We start from the raw sequence: 22591 nt of genomic DNA on the forward strand, positions 1-22591 counted from the left end.
CTAAGACATGCCAATCTCACCAAATCCGCCCTGGGTTTCTCGACACGCTACACTTTCACTTTTTTTCTGTCTTACTTTGGGTGGGACAACATTTAAGAGAGCAAAGTTCATCACAGTTCACTGTTAAATCCAAAGCTTAAAAGTTCACTTCACATTGATCCAGTGTCTCAGAATGGCAGCTGTAGTGCAGTTTGGCCAGCTGTAGACCTGACTGGTGATTAGAATGCAATTTTTGAGCACTTTCCATTGCAAAACGTGCCGAAATAGCTCAGCTGGGAGAGCGTTAGACTGAAGATCTAAAGGACCCTAGTTCGATCCTGGGTTTCGGCAAAGCTATTTTGGTCACCATCTAGGGCTTGGTAGGTTTGTTGGTAGGACTTCATTATACGGCCTACAACTACGTGGATCATTGCCATCAAATGAGAAAACAAACACAGATGGTGCAGCTTGCAAACGTCCATCAAGTGGAGGTGGAATTTGAAGAAGGTCCTCCTTCAGAAGCTCCCAGGCCTCACCCATTATACCATTGACTTACCTAGGGCTTTGTAGGTTGGGTGATCACACGTCATAATACAGCCTAGCGATGTTTCCCCTAGAATCAAATCCTTCCCTTGGCTCTTGTCTGAAATGACCATTTAATAATATCTAACTGCAAATCCTCACCAGTACCTACAGTAAAATGAGAGGATAAGAGATCACGTTTTTACAGAAAAGAAAGACAATATGTGTCCCAGAGGACAAACACATGACTCTTGTTACCTGGGTAGCTCAGATGGAAGAGCATCAGACTTTTAATCTGAGGGTCCAGGGTTCAAGTCCCTGTCCAGGTGTCTCCTTTGGATCCTTGCCCTTCCATGGCTTTACCTAACAAGCTCAGTTGTTCTTGATAGTTCTGTGACCTCATTGTCATCTTTAGCAAAGTCCATAGACTGCAGGTGGGATGACGATATGGGATTTGTGGATATCAGGGACAGAGGCCTCTTTCAGATAATCCCACCGTACAAGCTCTGTAAAGAATCTTTTCCTGCCCCTCGGTCCAACTCACCGCCAGTTGGTTCTCAGCTCAGCTCCTTTGCGAAACCCGGTGTCTAAGACATGCCAATCTCACCAAATCCGCCCTGGGTTTCTCGACACGCTACACTTTCACTTTTTTTCTGTCTTACTTTGGGTGGGACAACATTTAAGAGAGCAAAGTTCATCACAGTTCACTGTTAAATCCAAAGCTTAAAAGTTCACTTCACATTGATCCAGTCTCTCAGAATGGCAGCTGTAGTGCAGTTTGGCCAGCTGTAGACCTGACTGGTGATTAGAATGCAATTTTTGAGCACTTTCCATTGCAAAACGTGCCGAAATAGCTCAGCTGGGAGAGCGTTAGACTGAAGATCTAAAGGACCCTAGTTCGATCCTGGGTTTCGGCAAAGCTATTTTGGTCACCATCTAGGGCTTGGTAGGTTTGTTGGTAGGACTTCATTATACGGCCTACAACTACGTGGATCATTGCCATCAAATGAGAAAACAAACACAGATGGTGCAGCTTGCAAACGTCCATCAAGTGGAGGTGGAATTTGAAGAAGGTCCTCCTTCAGAAGCTCCCAGGCCTCACCCATTATACCATTGACTTACCTAGGGCTTTGTAGGTTGGGTGATCACACGTCATAATACAGCCTAGCGATGTTTCCCCTAGAATCAAATCCTTCCCTTGGCTCTTGTCTGAAATGACCATTTAATAATATCTAACTGCAAATCCTCACCAGTACCTACAGTAAAATGAGAGGATAAGAGATCACGTTTTTACAGAAAAGAAAGACAATATGTGTCCCAGAGGACAAACACATGACTCTTGTTACCTGGGTAGCTCAGATGGAAGAGCATCAGACTTTTAATCTGAGGGTCCAGGGTTCAAGTCCCTGTCCAGGTGTCTCCTTTGGATCCTTGCCCTTCCATGGCTTTACCTAGCAAGCTCAGTTGTTCTTGATAGTTCTGTGACCTCATTGTCATCTTTAGCAAAGTCCATAGACTGCAGGTGGGATGACGATATGGGATTTGTGGATATCAGGGACAGAGGCCTCTTTCAGATAATCCCACCGTACAAGCTCTGTAAAGAATCTTTTCCTGCCCCTCGGTCCAACTCACCGCCAGTTGGTTCTCAGCTCAGCTCCTTTGCGAAACCCGGTTTCTAAGACATGCCAATCTCACCAAATCCGCCCTGGGTTTCTCGACACGTTACACTTTCACCTTTTTTCTGTCTTACTTTAAGAGAGCAACTTTGCTCTTTAAGAGAGCAAAGTTCATCACAGTTCACTGTTAAATCCAAAGCTTAAAAGTTCACTTCACATTGATCCAGTGTCTCAGAATGGCAGCTGTAGTGCAGTTTGGCCAGCTGTAGACCTGACTGGTGATTAGAATGCAATTTTTGAGCACTTTCCATTGCAAAACGTGCCGAAATAGCTCAGCTGGGAGAGCGTTAGACTGAAGATCTAAAGGACCCTAGTTTGATCCTGGGTTTCGGCAAAGCTATTTTGGTCACCATCTAGGGCTTGGTAGGTTTGTTGGTAGGACTTCATTATACGGCCTACAACTACGTGGATCATTGCCATCAAATGAGAAAACAAACACAGATGGTGCAGCTTGCAAACATCCATCAAGTGGAGGTGGAATTTGAAGAAGGTCCTCCTTCAGAAGCTCCCAGGCCTCACCCATTATACCATTGACTTACCTAGGGCTTTGTAGGTTGGGTGATCACACGTCATAATACAGCCTAGCGATGTTTCCCCTAGAATCAAATCCTTCCCTTGGCTCTTGTCTGAAATGACCATTTAATAATATCTAACTGCAAATCCTCACCAGTACCTACAGTAAAATGAGAGGATAAGAGATCACGTTTTTACAGAAAAGAAAGACAATATGTGTCCCAGAGGACAAAGATGTGACTCTTGTTACCTGGGTAGCTCAGATGAAAGAGCATCAGACTTTTGATCTGAGGGTCCAGGGTTCAAGTCCCTGTCCAGGTGTCTCCTTTGGATCCTTGCCCTTCCATGGCTTTACCTAACAAGCTCAGTTGTTCTTGATAGTTCTGTGACCTCATTGTCATCTTTAGCAAAGTCCATAGACTGCAGGTGGGATGACGATATGGGATTTGTGGATATCAGGGACAGAGGCCTCTTTCAGATAATCCCACCGTACAAGCTCTGTAAAGAATCTTTTCCTGCCCCTCGGTCCAACTCACCGCCAGTTGGTTCTCAGCTCAGCTCCTTTGCGAAACCCGGTGTCTAAGACATGCCAATCTCACCAAATCCGCCCTGGGTTTCTCGACACGCTACACTTTCACTTTTTTTCTGTCTTACTTTGGGTGGGACAACATTTAAGAGAGCAAAGTTCATCACAGTTCACTGTTAAATCCAAAGCTTAAAAGTTCACTTCACATTGATCCAGTCTCTCAGAATGGCAGCTGTAGTGCAGTTTGGCCAGCTGTAGACCTGACTGGTGATTAGAATGCAATTTTTGAGCACTTTCCATTGCAAAACGTGCCGAAATAGCTCAGCTGGGAGAGCGTTAGACTGAAGATCTAAAGGACCCTAGTTCGATCCTGGGTTTCGGCAAAGCTATTTTGGTCACCATCTAGGGCTTGGTAGGTTTGTTGGTAGGACTTCATTATACGGCCTACAACTACGTGGATCATTGCCATCAAATGAGAAAACAAACACAGATGGTGCAGCTTGCAAACATCCATCAAGTGGAGGTGGAATTTGAAGAAGGTCCTCCTTCAGAAGCTCCCAGGCCTCACCCATTATACCATTGACTTACCTAGGGCTTTGTAGGTTGGGTGATCACACGTCATAATACAGCCTAGCGATGTTTCCCCTAGAATCAAATCCTTCCCTTGGCTCTTGTCTGAAATGACCATTTAATAATATCTAACTGCAAATCCTCACCAGTACCTACAGTAAAATGAGAGGATGAGAGATCACGTTTTTACAGAAAAGAAAGACAATATGTGTCCCAGAGGACAAGCACGTGACTCTTGTTGCCTGGGTAGCTCAGATGGAAGAGCATCAGACTTTTGATCTGAGGGTCCAGGGTTCAAGTCCCTGTCCAGGTGTCTCCTTTGGATCCTTGCCCTTCCATGGCTTTACCTAACAAGCTCAGTTGTTCTTGATAGTTCTGTGACCTCATTGTCATCTTTAGCAAAGTCCATAGACTGCAGGTGGGATGACGATATGGGATTTGTGGATATCAGGGACAGAGGCCTCTTTCAGATAATCCCACCGTACAAGCTCTGTAAAGAATCTTTTCCTGCCCCTCGGTCCAACTCACCGCCAGTTGGTTCTCAGCTCAGCTCCTTTGCGAAACCCGGTGTCTAAGACATGCCAATCTCACCAAATCCGCCCTGGGTTTCTCGACACGCTACACTTTCACTTTTTTTCTGTCTTACTTTGGGTGGGACAACATTAAGAGAGCAAAGTTCATCACAGTTCACTGTTAAATCCAAAGCTTAAAAGTTCACTTCACATTGATCCAGTGTCTCAGAATGGCAGCTGTAGTGCAGTTTGGCCAGCTGTAGACCTGACTGGTGATTAGAATGCAATTTTTGAGCACTTTCCATTGCAAAACGTGCCGAAATAGCTCAGCTGGGAGAGCGTTAGACTGAAGATCTAAAGGACCCTAGTTCGATCCTGGGTTTCGGCAAAGCTATTTTGGTCACCATCTAGGGCTTGGTAGGTTTGTTGGTAGGACTTCATTATACGGCCTACAACTACGTGGATCATTGCCATCAAATGAGAAAACAAACACAGATGGTGCAGCTTGCAAACATCCATCAAGTGGAGGTGGAATTTGAAGAAGGTCCTCCTTCAGAAGCTCCCAGGCCTCACCCATTATACCATTGACTTACCTAGGGCTTTGTAGGTTGGGTGATCACACGTCATAATACAGCCTAGCGATGTTTCCCCTAGAATCAAATCCTTCCCTTGGCTCTTGTCTGAAATGACCATTTAATAATATCTAACTGCAAATCCTCACCAGTACCTACAGTAAAATGAGAGGATGAGAGATCACGTTTTTACAGAAAAGAAAGACAATATGTGTCCCAGAGGACAAGCACGTGACTCTTGTTGCCTGGGTAGCTCAGATGGAAGAGCATCAGACTTTTGATCTGAGGGTCCAGGGTTCAAGTCCCTGTCCAGGTGTCTCCTTTGGATCCTTGCCCTTCCATGGCTTTACCTAACAAGCTCAGTTGTTCTTGATAGTTCTGTGACCTCATTGTCATCTTTAGCAAAGTCCATAGACTGCAGGTGGGATGACGATATGGGATTTGTGGATATCAGGGACAGAGGCCTCTTTCAGATAATCCCACCGTACAAGCTCTGTAAAGAATCTTTTCCTGCCCCTCGGTCCAACTCACCGCCAGTTGGTTCTCAGCTCAGCTCCTTTGCGAAACCCGGTGTCTAAGACATGCCAATCTCACCAAATCCGCCCTGGGTTTCTCGACACGCTACACTTTCACTTTTTTTCTGTCTTACTTTGGGTGGGACAACATTAAGAGAGCAAAGTTCATCACAGTTCACTGTTAAATCCAAAGCTTAAAAGTTCACTTCACATTGATCCAGTGTCTCAGAATGGCAGCTGTAGTGCAGTTTGGCCAGCTGTAGACCTGACTGGTGATTAGAATGCAATTTTTGAGCACTTTCCATTGCAAAACGTGCCGAAATAGCTCAGCTGGGAGAGCGTTAGACTGAAGATCTAAAGGACCCTAGTTCGATCCTGGGTTTCGGCAAAGCTATTTTGGTCACCATCTAGGGCTTGGTAGGTTTGTTGGTAGGACTTCATTATACGGCCTACAACTACGTGGATCATTGCCATCAAATGAGAAAACAAACACAGATGGTGCAGCTTGCAAACGTCCATCAAGTGGAGGTGGAATTTGAAGAAGGTCCTCCTTCAGAAGCTCCCAGGCCTCACCCATTATACCATTGACTTACCTAGGGCTTGGTAGGTTGGGTGATCACACGTCATAATACAGCCTAGCGATGTTTCCCCTAGAATCAAATCCTTCCCTTGGCTCTTGTCTGAAATGACCATTTAATAATATCTAACTGCAAATCCTCACCAGTACTTACAGTAAAATGAGAGGATAAGAGATCACGTTTTTACAGAAAAGAAAGACAATATGTGTCCCAGAGGACAAGCACGTGACTCTTGTTGCCTGGGTAGCTCAGATGGAAGAGCATCAGACTTTTGATCTGAGGGTCCAGGGTTCAAGTCCCTGTCCAGGTGTCTCCTTTGGATCCTTGCCCTTCCATGGCTTTACCTAACAAGCTCAGTTGTTCTTGATAGTTCTGTGACCTCATTGTCATCTTTAGCAAAGTCCATAGACTGCAGGTGGGATGACGATATGGGATTTGTGGATATCAGGGACAGAGGCCTCTTTCAGATAATCCCACCGTACAAGCTCTGTAAAGAATCTTTTCCTGCCCCTCGGTCCAACTCACCGCCAGTTGGTTCTCAGCTCAGCTCCTTTGCGAAACCCGGTGTCTAAGACATGCCAATCTCACCAAATCCGCCCTGGGTTTCTCGACACGCTACACTTTCACTTTTTTTCTGTCTTACTTTGGGTGGGACAACATTAAGAGAGCAAAGTTCATCACAGTTCACTGTTAAATCCAAAGCTTAAAAGTTCACTTCACATTGATCCAGTGTCTCAGAATGGCAGCTGTAGTGCAGTTTGGCCAGCTGTAGACCTGACTGGTGATTAGAATGCAATTTTTGAGCACTTTCCATTGCAAAACGTGCCGAAATAGCTCAGCTGGGAGAGCGTTAGACTGAAGATCTAAAGGACCCTAGTTCGATCCTGGGTTTCGGCAAAGCTATTTTGGTCACCATCTAGGGCTTGGTAGGTTTGTTGGTAGGACTTCATTATACGGCCTACAACTACGTGGATCATTGCCATCAAATGAGAAAACAAACACAGATGGTGCAGCTTGCAAACGTCCATCAAGTGGAGGTGGAATTTGAAGAAGGTCCTCCTTCAGAAGCTCCCAGGCCTCACCCATTATACCATTGACTTACCTAGGGCTTGGTAGGTTGGGTGATCACACGTCATAATACAGCCTAGCGATGTTTCCCCTAGAATCAAATCCTTCCCTTGGCTCTTGTCTGAAATGACCATTTAATAATATCTAACTGCAAATCCTCACCAGTACTTACAGTAAAATGAGAGGATAAGAGATCACGTTTTTACAGAAAAGAAAGACAATATGTGTCCCAGAGGACAAACACGTGACTCTTGTTGCCTGGGTAGCTCAGATGGAAGAGCATCAGACTTTTAATCTGAGCATCAGACTTTTAATCTGATATCTTTACAATATCATTTACATTGTGTTCCTTACATTTTCCCCAATTGTATGTTATATTAATCCTATATTTCCGTTTTAATATTTCTAATGTTTGCCTTTTTTTCTTCACTGTCTGGTCTGCCTCTGTCTTGTCTGATTGCTCTGGCTTGGGTCATTAAAGTTCATCACTTTTGCAGTTGAATTTTTGCAGGTGAATTTTTGCAGGTGAATTTTTTGCAGGTGAATTTTTTTCAGGTGAATTTTTGCAGGTGAATTTTTGGCAGGTGAATTTTTGGCAGGTGAATTTTTTGCAGGTGAATTTTTGCAGGTGAATTTTTTGCAGGTGAATTTTTGCAGGTGAATATTTTTGCAGGGAAATTTGGAGGATAAAAATTCAGTGTCATAAATTCAATGTCTAAAAATACTTGAATTCTGATGATACTATATTTCTTCCATACTCTAGGAGTTTAGCGTTAAGAGGTCAAGAGTTAATGTTTCCATTGTAACACCCCCAGATTTGAAATAGAAACACTCATTTTTAACACTCGATTTTAGCTGCTATCATTTTACACCTCAGAGTTACATTAAAAGAATGTGACTCTGCTTAGAGTAAAATTAACTCTACTTTTGCAAGAAGACTACTAACACCAAAATATTTAACACTTTTGAATTTGCTGTGTATATACTGGTGGAATAATTGCCCAAAGGTGGGCAGCCAGGGAGGAGCAACAAGTCTCTACCCAGAGGAGGAGAGCTGCTGCTGGAGAAAATACTGTGACTCACCCAGACCGTAACAGTTTGGGTCATCTTCCAGACATCTTCCAGGCTGCATGCATACTTTTAACCCTGTGTAGATTAGAGAAAAAAAACAAATCAAACATATGCACCCAGTTCTAGTTGTCTTAAAGTCAATAAAGATGTATTCCGTGCAATCATTTCACCCTGGAGAAAGAACAAAATTACCAAGACATTTATGCCCATGATGAGTGTATGTAAACTTCTGAACACAACTGTAAAGGGATCATTTCTGTTGCTAGGCTATTGTTTCCTTCCTGTGGCCTTTGATTACCCCAAAACACATATCATTATGCGTTTTGATCACTTTGTAATGTAAATTTGTAATGCTGTTATCCTTCAAAAGTAAACTCAGTAAACTCTCTCATAAACTTAACTCGTGTTGGCCAATGTTGTGTTGTTGCAGAATTGTTTTTGCATTAGTTTTGTATGATATGAATCCATTAATAAAGCATTTTAGGGAATTAGCACCTGCTCTCTTAAACCACATACTACAACTCAGTGACTGACACAAAAACTCAGTTCTTTCACTGTTGTCTTCAGACTGCATTCAGTTTTTACAGTTTAAGGAAGCACTTAAAGATTGATTTGTTCTAAATGTTTCATATAAATCTGCTATACTTGCATACACACACATATATACTCTCTTTAACAGTTTGAATGAATAAAGTTTCGCTACTCCTATTTTTTCAGTTGTTGGTGGTTAGTATTTGTTGATGACGTGTGGATAGGGATGACTTTTTGTTCTCATAAGCCACATGCTGATCACGGGCTTGGGCCTGCTCCTTGCATGTCTACTGTAGCTTGCAAATAGAAATGAAATAAATAAAAGGTGAATAAGACTGATTTGAGTAGTTAACTCTTTAATGATTATTGACTAAGGTGTGCGAAGTGTGCGTTGCTTTTAATTGCTTTTAATAATGGTAGGCATGCGGAAGCTATAAGCCACGACCTCTTTAATGTTGCCTTCACGTGCTCACCGCAAACTCATGCTTTCATCAAATAAAGTAGTTACCAGATAGTATGATCCGATTTTGTAATTTATTTCTTTAAAATAATTTAGTACTGTAAAAGTTTATGTATTTACTGTAAGTTTGCAGGGAAAATTCTTTTATTTATTTTTTTATTTAAATGCTAAATGTAGTCAACTAAAGGTTAGTCACCAGGCTAAATGGGTTATTATAATTTATTGTCACGTATCGATATCGATATGAAAAGAAATTTCTATGATTTCTGGTTTTATTAAAGTGCGCATTTTCCTTGTGAAATGTAAATACGCGTGATAGTTCCTAATTCCGGCAACCTTGAAAGCGGCACAAAAACCGCTGGTACGGCTGGGACTGTTTCGGCTTGACAGTGAGCTACCAAGCAAAAATCGGCAGCGGTGTCGTTTGAGGAAATTTCGTTTTGCAATGTAAGTCTATCCTATACCGCACACTTTTATTTGTCAGTCAGATGTTGACGATTTCGCTTCCGTTTTTTTTCTGGTAATACTTCAAGACGCGGGCGCAAAAACAACGCCCAGAACTTTTGCTACTAGCCTGCAACAAGTGCTAGTGCCCGTCTTCGAGATGTGAGCTAGCTTAGCCACAGCAGCAACGCTGCATTAAAGTTATCTAACGTTGCTCACTCCTCATCATATCAACTTATCTTTGCTAGTTATGTAGATAGTCAAGAAAGAGTGTACACAATCGGTTTGTATACAGGCCACAGCTGTTACTGTTACACGAATCTTACTGTTAGACAACGATATGTGCTAGCGTTTTAGTCTATGCTTAGAAACTACCGTTTCCTGTGTCGTTGGCCTATCTAAAAACTACTGCTGTATACTTTTATTTAACAAGCTTAAAATGTTTGTGTATGTCGCTTTGTGATTTCTAATTATTGTAGCTCTAATTTGGATATGACTAAAATAATATCAAGACACAATCAAAGGCAACGCAAAGTTGTAAACAGGAAATATAATATTTATGGCCGAAGTGTTTCTGTTTTAATAGGTCGTAATCATGTTGATGACTGGGTAATTAAAATAAGTTTTAAACTATATCTAAGCTGAATACTTGCCACTCCAGTAATAACTTACACCCCGTTGTCGGTAATGCCGTTATCTAACGTTATTTCCATCATCAGCATCTACCGTTTTTTTTCTTTGTTGACACAGTTAGGAACTGTACTCTGATATGTTTCTCGGTCAATATGTGTATTAGTAGGCGCTTTGAAGCTTAGGGGTAATGAAAGAACAAGGGAAAAGACGTGTTTCGTGAGTGTTTACTTTCTGGGAAGGTGTATTGCCTTACAGCATCAAGAGAGGAAGCTTTTTTTCCCCCCTTTTAAACTAATAAATAAATAAATAAAAAAATATATATATACACACACACACACAGTGCACATAGAGGCACTGTACTCAGCGTTTTCGTAATGAATCACAGACAGATTTCTACAACTATTTTTGTCCATATTAAACAAAAATCCTTGACAGAGAATTTGCATGTCTTTCTGAAATTGAGTGATGATTTGATTAAACCATAAAAGTCATTCTTTCATGATGTTATAGTCATTTCTGTTCATTGTAGTGATGGTAGTCGATCAGTAGTATAGATACAACAGTGATGATAATGTAAAATTAGGTCCCGGAATGTATGGATAGTAGATTTACAATAGATTTGAAATAAAATAAATCTATTAATGCAAGAGGGTTAACAAGAATATTCAGTTAACCACGATCACAGTTTCTGCACTCAGTCGTTTATTTGAAGTGGTCCAAATGTAACTGGACAATTTACTCCAAAGTTGTTTTAAATTTGTCTCCATCACTTAATTAGCAGTAAGGTTGGTAGTTGAATGCTTGCAACTGTAGCCTTTGCATTTGGAAACTGTGGCTGTGAATCCATAACATATGGTCAAATGGAAACTTAATTCAAATGAAGCAATAAAGCAAAAATAAAATTTATCTGCAATTTTTGTTCAGTGAGTTAAATTGAGGCTGAAAGGCGGGACTTAAATTGCATCTTGATGCCTTTCTTTTTATTTTAATGCAGTGGTGAGCCAGCTCTTCCTTGGTGCCTTAGAACTGAGAACTTGTAGCTAGGGCTGCCACAAACTATTATTTTGATAGTCGACTAGTCACCAATTATTTTTGCCATTAGTCAACTAATCAGATCATGCGTCCATTGGATGTACAACGTACAGCTTATTGCACCAGCATGCATGTGCTCTTATATAACTATCATTAGCTTATAGCTTTAAATGTTTAAGGTATGTGCTAACTAAAAATAAAGACATGATGATAGTTTATTAAATTTTAATGAAATTTACAGGTTGTTTCAGTGGAGTTTAATAAACTCAGCCGCTATCTAAAATACCTAATTTCCTGGAGGAACCCACCCTAGGGATTAATAAAGTTTTATCTAATATAATATAACAGGACACCGGAGTATATTCTTGAGCATCTCACACTTCTGATAACTGGTTGTCTGCTTGACGTTTATTCAGCAGTGTAAAAACTATAACTTTAATCTCAGCCAAACCGATTTACTCGGGAACAAATAAAATACTGAAAAAAGCCAAACAATAGCATTTTTAAGTTATCTAAGTGACTTATATACAGTGTTGGGGAGTAACGGCATACATGTACCGCCGTTACGTATTTAAAATACAAAATATGAGTAACTGTATTCCGTTACAGTTACCGTTTAAAAAGGTGGTATTCAGAATACAGTTACTTTGTTGAAATAAATGGATTACACAGTGGTACTTTCCTGTTTCATATTGTGGTGGGTCAGGACTGTTTGGGTTTTGTTTGACAGCTGTTCTGTTGTTCCAGGTGGCAGCGTTACGGTTGCCATGGTTACAGGGTGACGCTCTCTCTCTGTGTGTTTCCTGGGTGAGAGAGCACCTTTTTGTTGTTGTTGTTGTGCTAAGCTAATAGGCAGAATGCTACAGGTACATGCTGTATGAATGTAGCCTCATAGGCAGTGTAGTCCGTGCTGCTGGGAGAATGGACTGCCATACTTGTTATATGTCTGTGAGTGCGAGGAGGGAGAAAAAGGCGAGTGGAAAAGTACCAGGTGTCATCGAGCAAAAACGGGAGCTGGAAGCATGTAAATATAATAGTAATAATAATAATAACCACTGGAGCCAAGAAGAGTGCCTGACGAGCCCAGTTGTAAGTAAGCTATTAAGACTCGACTGTACGCCGTGTTCGTGTTTTCCTCCGAAACAATAAGTTCCGTTGGAGCAGCCTTTCAACGCCTCTCTCTGTCTCTCGCAAGCAAAGTTGACCCAGACAACAAAGTAAAGCTGTTTTTCGGCTATGAGCCCAACACGGAACCCACCGTATTAGTCAGAGGTCCCTTTACTACGGGTTCGGAGCCGCGGACCTTCAGTAACAGTAATAAATCACAGCAATAGTACATTCACGTAGTTGTAAAAAGCATGATAATATATTAAGTAATCCAAAGTATTCAGAATACGTTGCTGTCATTGAGTAACGTAACGGAATACGTTACAGAATACATTTTGGGGCATGTATTCTGTAATGGAATACATTTTAAAAGTAACCTTCCCAACACTGCTTATATACTAAAAAGTATTTAGTCAGCCACCGATTGTGCAAGTTCCCCCACCTAAAATGATGACAGAGGTCAGTAATTTGCACCAGAGGTACACTTCAACTGTGAGAGACAGAATGTGAAAAAAAATCCATGAATCCACATGGTAGGATTTGTAAAGAATTTATTCGTAAATCAGGGTGGAAAATAAGTATTTGGTCAATAACAAAAATACAACTCAATACTTTGTAACATAACCTTTGTTGGCAATAACAGAGGTCAAACGTTTACTATAGGTCTTTACCAGGTTTGCACACACAGTAGCTGGTATTTTGGCCCAGTAGGTATGGTGTTCTTGGGATGCAACTCAGTATTCTTCTTCCTCCAAACACGACGAGTTGAGTTTATACCAAAAAGTTCTACTTTGGTTTCATCTGACCACATGACATTCTCCCAATCCTCTGCTGTATCATCCATGTGCTCTCTGGCAAACTTCAGACGGGCCTGGACATGCACTGGCTTCAGCAGCGGAACACATCTGGCACTGCGGGATTTGATTCCCTGCCGTTGTAGTGTGTTACTGATGGTGACCTTTGTTACTTTGGTCCCAGCTCTCTGCAGGTCATTCACCAGGTCCCCCCGTGTGGTTCTGGGATCTTTGCTCACCGTTCTCATGATCATTTTGACCCCACGGGATGAGATCTTGCGTGGAGCCCCAGATCGAGGGAGATTATCAGTGGTCTTGTATGTCTTCCATTTTCTGATGATTGCTCCCACAGTTGATTTTTTTCACACAAAGCTGCTTGCCTATTGTAGATTCACTCTTCCCAGTCTGGTGCAGGTCTACAATACTTTTCCTGGTGTCCTTCGAAAGCTCTTTGGTCTTGGCCATGGCGGAGTTTGGAGTCTGACTGTTTGAGGCTGTGGACAGGTGTCTTTTATACAGATGATGAGTTCAAACAGGTGCCATTCATACAGGTAACGAGTGGGGGACAGAAAAGCTTCTTACAGAAGACGTTACAGGTCTGTGAGAGCCAGAGATTTTCCTTGTTTGAGGTGACCAAATACTTATTTTCCACCCTAATTTACGAATAAATTCTTTACAAATCCTACCATGTGAATTCATGGATTTTTTTTTCCACATTCTGTCTCTCACAGTTGAAGTGTACCTCTGGTGCAAATTACTGACCTCTGTCATCATTTTAAGTGGGGGAACTTGCACAATCGGTGGCTGACTAAATACTTTTTTGCCCCACTGTATCATGTTTAACCTGAGTAGCGAAAGACTGCAGTGGGTTTGAAAATGGAGTCCGGTATTCTCACCGGAACTAGTGAGCCTTGCCCCCGGCTAGCTATCGACAGTGTTGGGGAGTAACGGAATACATGTACCGCCGTTACGTATTTAAAATACAAAATATGAGTAACTGTATTCCGTTACAGTTACCGTTTAAAAAGGTGGTATTCAGAATACAGTTACTTTGTTGAAATAAATGGATTACACTGCGGTACTTTCCTGTTTCATACTGTCGCGGGTCAGGACTGTTTGGGTTTTGTTTGACAGCTCTCTCTCTCTCTCTCTCTCTCTCTCTCTCTCTCTCTCTCTCTCTCTCTCTCTCTCTCTCTCTCTCTCTCTCTCTCTCTCTCTCTCTCTCTCTCTCTCTCTCTGCGACTGTGTGTTTCCTGGGTGAGAGAGAGCACCTTTCGTTGTTGTTGTTGTCGTGCTAAGCTAACAGGCAGAATGCTACAAGCATAGCTCTAAAGAATGTAGCATCATGGGCAGTGTAGTCCGTGTTGCAGGGAGAATGAACTGCCATACACGTTATGTCTGTGAGCACGAGGAGGGAGAAAAAGGGGAGTGGAAAGGTACGAGTTGTCATCGAGCAAAAACGGGAGCTGGAAGCATGTAAATATAATAATAACCACTGCAGCCAAGAAGAGAGCGTGACGAGCCCAGTTGTAAGTAAGCTATTAAGACTCGACTGTACACCAAAAATGGCACCACACCATGTAAAAATATAATATAAGCTCTGGCGGACTTGGTTCTATGGTAGGTCTTAAAGGGTTAAAGGCAGCTGGCATCCTTGTACATGCAGTGCTGCCATCTTCTGTTTCAGTCCGTTATTACACTCTTAAATCCTACTACTTATTCCTGCATCTTTTGGGATCTTACAAAGCTTCAAACGACGCGTCGACTATTAAATTAGTCGTCAACAATTTTAATAGTCGACTAATCGTGGCAGCCCCACTTGTAGCCTCATTTATCTTAAATTGGTTTCACTGAAATGGAAAGGAAAATCATAATGCACAAAAGATCCTAGGCTGCATCTGGTTAATTTTTTAGGTACACCTTCAAAAGCCACTGTCATCACTTGTTCCCAATTTGGGACCAGCGAAGTGGTGACATGTGAGTGTCAGCTTTTTGGCCCTGCACCTATATTTATTTCTGTGGTTGTAGATTAGGCACATGCACAGCATTAGTAGAAAAGAGGTGTGTGTGTGTAGACATGGTATCAGACCTACATAGTTCAACTAAAGAGTCTTCACGTGAACTCTGGTGCAATGGCAAAGGTTGCTATCTTTGCACAAGTAATGCCTAAACACAAATGTGAAACTACATAAACCTACACATAGACACACCAATGCACATTGCTAAACTAATTAATGAATAAAAATCGATTATTGTTATTTACAGCTTTTCCAAAAAAGTCAAAGATAGAAACTCATAGACTTGAATACATAAAAATAATGAGTTTGGTTAAAAGTATTGACCAAATTCTTTTTCTTTTTTTTAACCTAACACATATTTGGTAATCCACTCTTTATCCACTTGCTCTTCACGAATACAAAGACCAAACAAAACAAAAGAGAAAAAGCGTTTACTGCATTTGTTTATTAAACCTACCTTCATTGTATCCTAGTTAGACATCAATTTGTTTTTAACCGAGCCACACATTCCCCAAGGGATCCAGCATTTTTATTTATTTTTTTTCCAGTTGCATAAATTAGATGCTCTTTTTAAAAATAAATAAATCTTAAAAAAAATTGCAATCCCAGCTCTTGCCATGGCCCTCGTTGAGAAAAATGTGTTTTCATTTAAAGGAAAGTGGGCTGTATGTATATGGCAACCATCAATTTAAAATTATTATGAAACAGTCATATGCACAATGGTACAAACACAATTGGTTCCGGTGAATATTACATGAATCTGAGGCTAATTTTATGTGTGTACTCGTGGTAAGTTCCAGCCTTTTTACATATTAGAGAATGAAGCCCACCACTGATGCTGTAGTGTAGTTTTGATACTAGCAGCAGCTGCAGGAAATGTATATCTGCAGTTTGTTTGTAATAGTTTGCTTGTTTTTTGTGTTTATTTGTATCAAATTCATGCAATCAAAATTCAAAATAGTTTATCTTTTTAAATATACGTGAATTAGACGTGGCTGTAAAGTTGTTATCTTGGGGGCATAGAGGAGAGGCACTTAATCCACCCATTTCACATAGACTTCCTTTTGGAATAACTTGCATCATTGATTGTTTTTCTTCAGGAAACTGGGTACCTTTGGCTTCCAGACAGATGCTGTTTCTGTTGAGTTAACTGTGGCTTGTTCCTGTGTTTTGTTTTGGGGATTGTTTGTTTTTTAAATATAAACACATGTAGTTTTAGCAAGCTCTTGCCATCAACTATATTTTAGCAAACATGGGTATGCCTGCTTATTAGGGCCAGACAGATGTTTAAGATATTTAAGACTGATATTGATATTTGTTGATTTAAAAAAACAAATATCAATACCAACATGCCCTTGCGTTGACAAATCCTGTAACATTAACACTTATAACATATTTTGAGGGTGTTTCTCCCATCTATTCTTTACTTTCATTTTTAAAGACTGCTACAATGCATTGGCAAATCAGTAATATCAGGCAGCAGACTGCTTATATCTGCCTAAACTGTTTTACATTTAAACTAATATTGTAATTTGGCCTGAGTCAGAATTTATGTAATTAATGGCCACACTTGACTTAGACTGAATCATAATAATCTTTGTATAGCCCTGGTGTAAATAACAACCCAACTTTCAAGTTAGTTTCAATGTTACGAAAAGTCATTGCAAAGCAATGCTCTTTCAGGTCAGGGGGTGGCAGTAAATAACCACTGTTAAAAAGCCATTGGGACAATGAATGCATATCATATTTAGGAATCTAAATAAATAATTATTTAAATTAAATCAATGGGAACCAGAAGGAAAAAACTTTTTGCTTTGTCTCCGGTTTATATTTTTGTTATTGTTTTTAACAGTTTCTTAGAGTTAAAAAAAAAATGCATCAGATAATAATAAATGTGATGCTTGCTATTTTAGCAGGATTGTGTGGGACATCATCTTATTTGAATAGCTTTTCATGCTATCTGATGTCAGCTTTTTAACTGTTAAGAATATACTTAAACCATTATTTTGGGCAAGCATTTACTTAAGCCACATCACTGTCAAGTCTATTGTTGTATGAAAAATAATCTCCTGCCACTTATTGTCTATCCTCAGTTGATACAATGGAGCATGAGTTGAGGAACATCAGTGAGGTGTTTTTAATTAATTTAATTAATTTTTTTTTGTGCGTGCATGGCTGGCTGTTGTGTACAGTCAGAGACACTGAATTGTTCTGTTTTAGCTCACTATGAACTGTTACTCCTGTTGACCTTTAGCTATCCCACAGATTGGGTGCTATATCAAGCAATTTCCTCTGAGAGGACTGTTTTTCTTTTTTCTTGTACCTAAAACTGACTGGTTTCCTTTAAGGTTTTAGTGGGAGATTGTGATGTTATGTAACAGATGTTTCTAAGACATTTCACAGGGGGCTAAGATTTACACTGGGTTTTTTGGGGTTTTTTTGTAAATTTCTCCAGGTCAGCAGTTGGTCCAGAAGGTTCTGCCGCAGCGGCCGGCAATAAGCGCTTGCAGCAGACGCAGGCCCAGGTGGATGAGGTATGAAATATGTGAAAACTGGCTTCTATTTAATTTCAGAATTTAATTTGAGGCCAACAGTTCTATTCTCTTATGGCTTATTGATAAGGATCCCCAAAATATGTTCAAATCTTAATTCATGAGTGCTTTAGTGTTACAAACGCACCAGATCGTTTCCTCTCAAGCTAAGAAATTTGAAACCACCTCTCCAAAGATGCCTGCCCTTAATGCTACTTCATCTCCAACTTCAGGTTCATTTCTCAGTTATATGGTTATATGGTTAATTAAATGCTTATGTACCAGTCCAGCTGTACACAAATAAAGGAGAAGATGCAAGTAGAGAAAGATTCAATCAACAATTTGTATTTATTTATTTTTAAATAATTGCATAGTAGCACAGCCGTAATCCAGGAGTGAATAGTTAAATAATGAAAAGATAGTTGGTGGAGTCACAGTGTCAAATAATAAAAAATCTTTTCAAGCATTAAAAATCCTTAAATAACCTCATCTTGTTCACTTTGCATCATTTTTCTCACCTAGCCTATGGCCTTGAACTCCACCCCTGTCTGTCTTCACTTGCTTTGTGTCACTCCCTCTTTTCCTTGATGTTGGTCTCACACAGAACCTTGCATAACTCTTGGCAGCAGTGTTACAATTCACCATAATGTGGAATAATTTGCTCTCTAATACTCCAAAAGACTGCCAAAGGACATTCAGTGAAAGGCAGTCCTCATCCAGTTTTGAGAAATAGCATTCAGAACCATGTCAGTGAGGCCACTAAGAAAATAGGCTGCCAAGTCTCACTCTTAATTCCCTTTACATCTTGCTCTCTCTCGCTCTCTCGGTTGTAGCCCTTCTTGGGATAAGCCACTCCCTCATAGATCTTTAACCTCAGCACGTCACAGAAAGTGTCCAATTGGCTGCCAAACGCTTACATAATCACTGTCTCCATGGTTATGTAAGGCATGCACGGGCCTACACCCTCCCTCCAACCTGCAGCTCTGTCTGAGAGGAGGGGCAGTAGTTGGGTTTGTGGATCAGTGGAACATATGGGTTACGTGTAATCTGTGTTTATGCACATGCATGTGTGTCTGACTAAAAGTGGAGTCTGTAGGAGTTATTTTACCCTGTTGATTTATTTATTTGGCATTTTTCTTCTTTCTCTTATGATTCTTTCCTATGCCCTCCAGAGAAAAACAAATTAGGGCAGATTTATTTACAGTGAGGGCTCAAGATTGCCTAACACCCATGTACATCAAGAAACAGATTGCAAAAAATGAATATTATGTTTGTTTTGAGTAGGTGGTGGACATTATGCGTGTTAATGTGGACAAAGTGCTGGAGCGTGATCAGAAGCTGTCTGAACTGGATGACCGAGCCGATGCACTCCAGGCTGGAGCCTCCCAGTTTGAGACCAGTGCAGCTAAGCTGAAAAGGAAGTACTGGTGGAAGAACTGCAAGGTGCTTAAACAAAGTTTGGTTCAAAAGTCACACACTTTCCACCACTTTAAATAACAATTACTCTAACTGATATGATGCACTCTATTTTTAAAGTCTTCAAAGACTGAGGTTTACTAAATTAATTGTTTTTATTTAACTACACAACTTACAGTATATATTTGCATGACTTATGGTGAAGACTTCCTGTTTTTATTCAACAAAATGAGGAGGTATTACAGATATAGTTCTTGTGTAATAACGTAGAAATTATCTTTTAATTGTTTCAGATGTGGGCGATCCTGATAGCTGTCATTGTGTTCATCATCGTCATCATTATTAGTGAGTATTAAGGATGTGCTCATCAACAGTGTTGTTACAGTTTGTGTTACTTCAAACATAAAACAAAGCATTAAGAACTCTCTACAGTGTTGTAGTTTCGCAAACTGTGTTAGGTGTACTGCTACATTGGTGCTCTTTTAAGAGGCAAACACACATCAACTGTTCAAGATCATGTGATGTGTCATTTGATGACTTATCTGATAAGAGTTATAAAGTTTACGGACTTTGCCCCCAAACATTCAAAAAGCTTTATTTACTTAAAGTTTTACATCTACTATCCATACTATTCCCCCATCATTATTCATGCTAGTTCATGTTATGGATGCAGTAAGCCAAGAAGAAGTACACCCAATTACATAATGCAGCCTCTGTCTTTTGCCTTTATGGAATTCCCCCCCACAGTTCCTTTAGTGTCATATCTCTCTTTTATAATGTCTTATATAAAACATTTGGTTTAAACAAACTTGTTAATTCATTCACAGTCTGGAATTACTCTAAGTAAGCAACAGGAGGAGGAGGGGTAGAAGATACGATAAAGAAGAGAAGTGGAGCTATGTGACTCGTGTCTCAGAGTAGCTCCACATTTTCCACCTCTACAGGGGTCTTCATTCTTTGTTCTGGATTGCCCTGTGTGTGCGTGTGTGATTGCTTATGTGCCTTAGTCACAGTTTTAACCTATAACATTACAAAATTCCAGACATTACTAGGATATATACATACCAAAGAAAACAAACATATGTACAGAAATGTGTTTATAACTTGACTAAAGCCCAGTTATAAATATGAGTCTAAACAGACTTTGGCAGAACACACACACACACACACATACTCAAACCTTAAGACTAGAATTGAAGAACATTGTAAACTCTCCTCAACTTGTATTTTTATATTTTATTAACAATTGTTTGATTCCGTGTGCCAGGCTAAGAGAAGTGCCTTTAAGGATTAGCTGTTCAATGGTATAGTTTAGATTGTAACAGTAATCCTGCGTATGGTGGAAGAGATGCCCCTTCCCAGATTTAAAATATTTCTGCTCTTGATAGTGTAACACCAGTATTTTTTTTTCCTCTCTCATGCTTTTTCTTACTTAATTGGTCAGCTTTACAAATATTAGTGAAATCTAATTACTCATTTTATTTCTGCACATGGTTAAGTGCTGATCAGGTCCAATGTTTAAGGAGTTAATGTTAGATCTGAATGAAGAGGAAAGTCATTCTGACAACACAAAGCTTACTGGTAATGGGTAACGTACTGTTGAACCACCTCACTGTGTCCATTCCTGTTCATGTCATTTTCAGGCAGTAATTGGGATGCAGTAAAAGTTTGCATGAGCTTGTGTTTAGATTGAGTGCTGGTCATGTTTACTATAAGTAGCATGCTCATTGCCTGACAGATTTGCCATAAAATGTAAAAGGAAAAAAAAAATACACAGAAGTGCCATCATGAGGTATCAAGAGATTAATTATCTCAATTAGTTGCTCTTAAGTGTGGCAGAAAAATGGCCTTTATGTAATAATAATGATCAACAATTAAGAGGAAAGAAAATCTGCAGTTTAGCTTTAGACTTTGATAGGTGTCTCCAATGGAGAACAGCCAAAAATGCAGCCATACCTTCTGAACACATGTACCAGCCAGCCAGAGAACAAGTAGTGCCTTGTGAGCTCCCTGTCCAGCAGATACTGTGCAGCTAGCCTGTGCTATCAGTTGAATTTAACCTTTAATAAAGACCTTTGGATCAACGCCAGTGTGAAGAAACATTCTTGTTGATGCACAATGCTTCTAACACAAAACAATTAAAAATTCTAACATGCCATATTTGTCATACAGTTATTTGCATTCTGTTAAATGTAGAGTTGATCATAGTTAGGCTATAGTATGGGTTTTTTTTTTTTGGTTTTTTTTTTTTTTTGGTTTTTTTTTTGTGATGTTTAGGTCAGTACTGCTGAGCATCATGGGCGATATAGAGTGGAAATATTTTGTTGGTCCATGGCATTGTGATACATGTGACACTAACACTGGATTTGGGATTGCTTTGTATATTATTTTCACTCTGTTTGGTATTTAAAGCTCCTGTTTTAGGTTACAGTTTCAGGATTTTTTTTTCTTGACTTCTAGCAATCATTAGCTTCCCCCCCCCCCCCCCCCTTCATACTTCTTGCTTGTTTCTGATAGAGAAATAAACACTAACACAAATATGTACTCACCCGCACCCTTTTCTCTTTTTGTTAAGCATGCAGATTTAATCAGACTGCAGCCACAACTAAAATTTGTAGGCATGGAAATGCTTTTATGGGCCAGCTTTTTATTAACCATACATGGAATTGTCAACCTCATCTTCCCCCCCCCCCCCCCCCCCCCCACAGAATTTAAGATCTTATAACTTCCAAGCCTTGCTTCCCTTTTTTGGAATTTACGTGGAAATATGTGCAATTCTGCTCTGTGGGCCCTAAATTTATTTTTGCTTGAATAAAACTGATGTTAAATCAAAGTGTCCTCTGATTTTTCTCATCTGTGACGTAACAAACGCCAGCTATTCCTTTTTCCAAAAGGAGCCATGATGGCAAAATCATTTTTATTGGGGTCATTTAAAGATAAATTCCTTCAGTGTGACATACAATGGTGTACAGTCCAGCAGTTTTTACACAAGTACTGTTGAGTTTTTTGTTGTTTTTTTTTTTTTTGTTTTGTTTTTTTTTTCCCCCCATGTTTCCTTCCTCTTTTTTCCATCTCAGTTCCACTCACTTGAAGGTCTTTAGGATAACCCCATCAGTTCTAACGATTATATATTTTATTATTATTTTATTTTGGTTTTACAGAATTGGGAAATTTTCAGTTCAGGTTTAATTTAAATGCAGATTTAACTGAAAAAGTCAAATTGCAATAAAGATGTGGTAAAAGAATATATAACAGCTGCTCAAGTGTTGTGCTTTCAAGCAAATGTCATTGTGTCATAAAGATAATCAACATGACAACTGAGAATAATTAGATTGCATATTATTGTTGCAAATTTTTTAAATATAATGTAAAATATTATTTACAATTAATGAATAAGGATATACAAGTATGTGGCATTCTTTGCCTTCCTTTTCATTTGCTTAATGACAAAATCTATTAAAATTACTGATAGCTCCCATTTTCTTGTAATTTTTATTTTTTATTTTTTTTACTTAAGAGACTT

General features: G+C 39.9%; 1 protein-coding gene, 1 long non-coding RNA gene and 11 other non-coding genes across 13 annotated transcripts in view; 12 read left to right on the forward strand and 1 right to left on the reverse strand.

The window, feature by feature from the left end:
- The window catches only part of LOC147330287 (uncharacterized), a 109213-nt gene extending 90144 nt beyond the window's left edge, over positions 1-19069 (reverse strand). Inside the window, exons 1-2 of the long non-coding RNA XR_015129086.1 lie at positions 18171-19069; positions 8115-8177 (exon numbers count right to left, since the gene is read on the reverse strand). This is a non-coding gene — a long non-coding RNA (uncharacterized LOC147330287). The remainder of the gene's footprint in view (positions 1-8114; positions 8178-18170) is intronic.
- trnaf-gaa (transfer RNA phenylalanine (anticodon GAA)) lies at positions 258-330 on the forward strand. Its single transcript has one exon. It is a non-coding gene; the product is annotated as a tRNA-Phe (tRNA).
- Positions 758-830, forward strand: trnak-uuu (transfer RNA lysine (anticodon UUU)). Its single transcript has one exon. It is a non-coding gene; the product is annotated as a tRNA-Lys (tRNA).
- trnaf-gaa (transfer RNA phenylalanine (anticodon GAA)) lies at positions 1346-1418 on the forward strand. Its single transcript has one exon. It is a non-coding gene; the product is annotated as a tRNA-Phe (tRNA).
- Positions 1846-1918, forward strand: trnak-uuu (transfer RNA lysine (anticodon UUU)). The gene has a single exon. It is a non-coding gene; the product is annotated as a tRNA-Lys (tRNA).
- trnaf-gaa (transfer RNA phenylalanine (anticodon GAA)) lies at positions 3527-3599 on the forward strand. The gene has a single exon. It is a non-coding gene; the product is annotated as a tRNA-Phe (tRNA).
- Positions 4027-4099, forward strand: trnak-uuu (transfer RNA lysine (anticodon UUU)). The gene has a single exon. It is a non-coding gene; the product is annotated as a tRNA-Lys (tRNA).
- trnaf-gaa (transfer RNA phenylalanine (anticodon GAA)) lies at positions 4614-4686 on the forward strand. Its single transcript has one exon. It is a non-coding gene; the product is annotated as a tRNA-Phe (tRNA).
- Positions 5114-5186, forward strand: trnak-uuu (transfer RNA lysine (anticodon UUU)). Its single transcript has one exon. It is a non-coding gene; the product is annotated as a tRNA-Lys (tRNA).
- trnaf-gaa (transfer RNA phenylalanine (anticodon GAA)) lies at positions 5701-5773 on the forward strand. Its single transcript has one exon. It is a non-coding gene; the product is annotated as a tRNA-Phe (tRNA).
- On the forward strand, positions 6201-6273 carry trnak-uuu (transfer RNA lysine (anticodon UUU)). The gene has a single exon. It is a non-coding gene; the product is annotated as a tRNA-Lys (tRNA).
- trnaf-gaa (transfer RNA phenylalanine (anticodon GAA)) lies at positions 6788-6860 on the forward strand. Its single transcript has one exon. It is a non-coding gene; the product is annotated as a tRNA-Phe (tRNA).
- LOC147330438 (vesicle-associated membrane protein 3-like) lies at positions 9353-21901 on the forward strand. Its single transcript, XM_086291959.1, is given in 5 exon segments — positions 9353-9540; positions 17577-17655; positions 18937-19095; positions 19362-19413; positions 19896-21901. Coding segments are annotated over 5 exon segments (498 nt in total). The 3' UTR covers positions 19916-21901.
- The last annotated feature ends 690 nt before the right edge of the window (positions 21902-22591 follow it).

This window comes from Aulonocara sp. 'chitande type north' Nkhata Bay, linkage group LG5, assembly GCF_057382095.1.
Source record: "Aulonocara sp. 'chitande type north' Nkhata Bay isolate Kocher_YH1m ecotype deep benthic linkage group LG5, A_spYH_male_GT1.1, whole genome shotgun sequence".
In the NCBI taxonomy this organism is placed as follows: domain Eukaryota; kingdom Metazoa; phylum Chordata; class Actinopteri; order Cichliformes; family Cichlidae; genus Aulonocara; species Aulonocara sp. 'chitande type north' Nkhata Bay.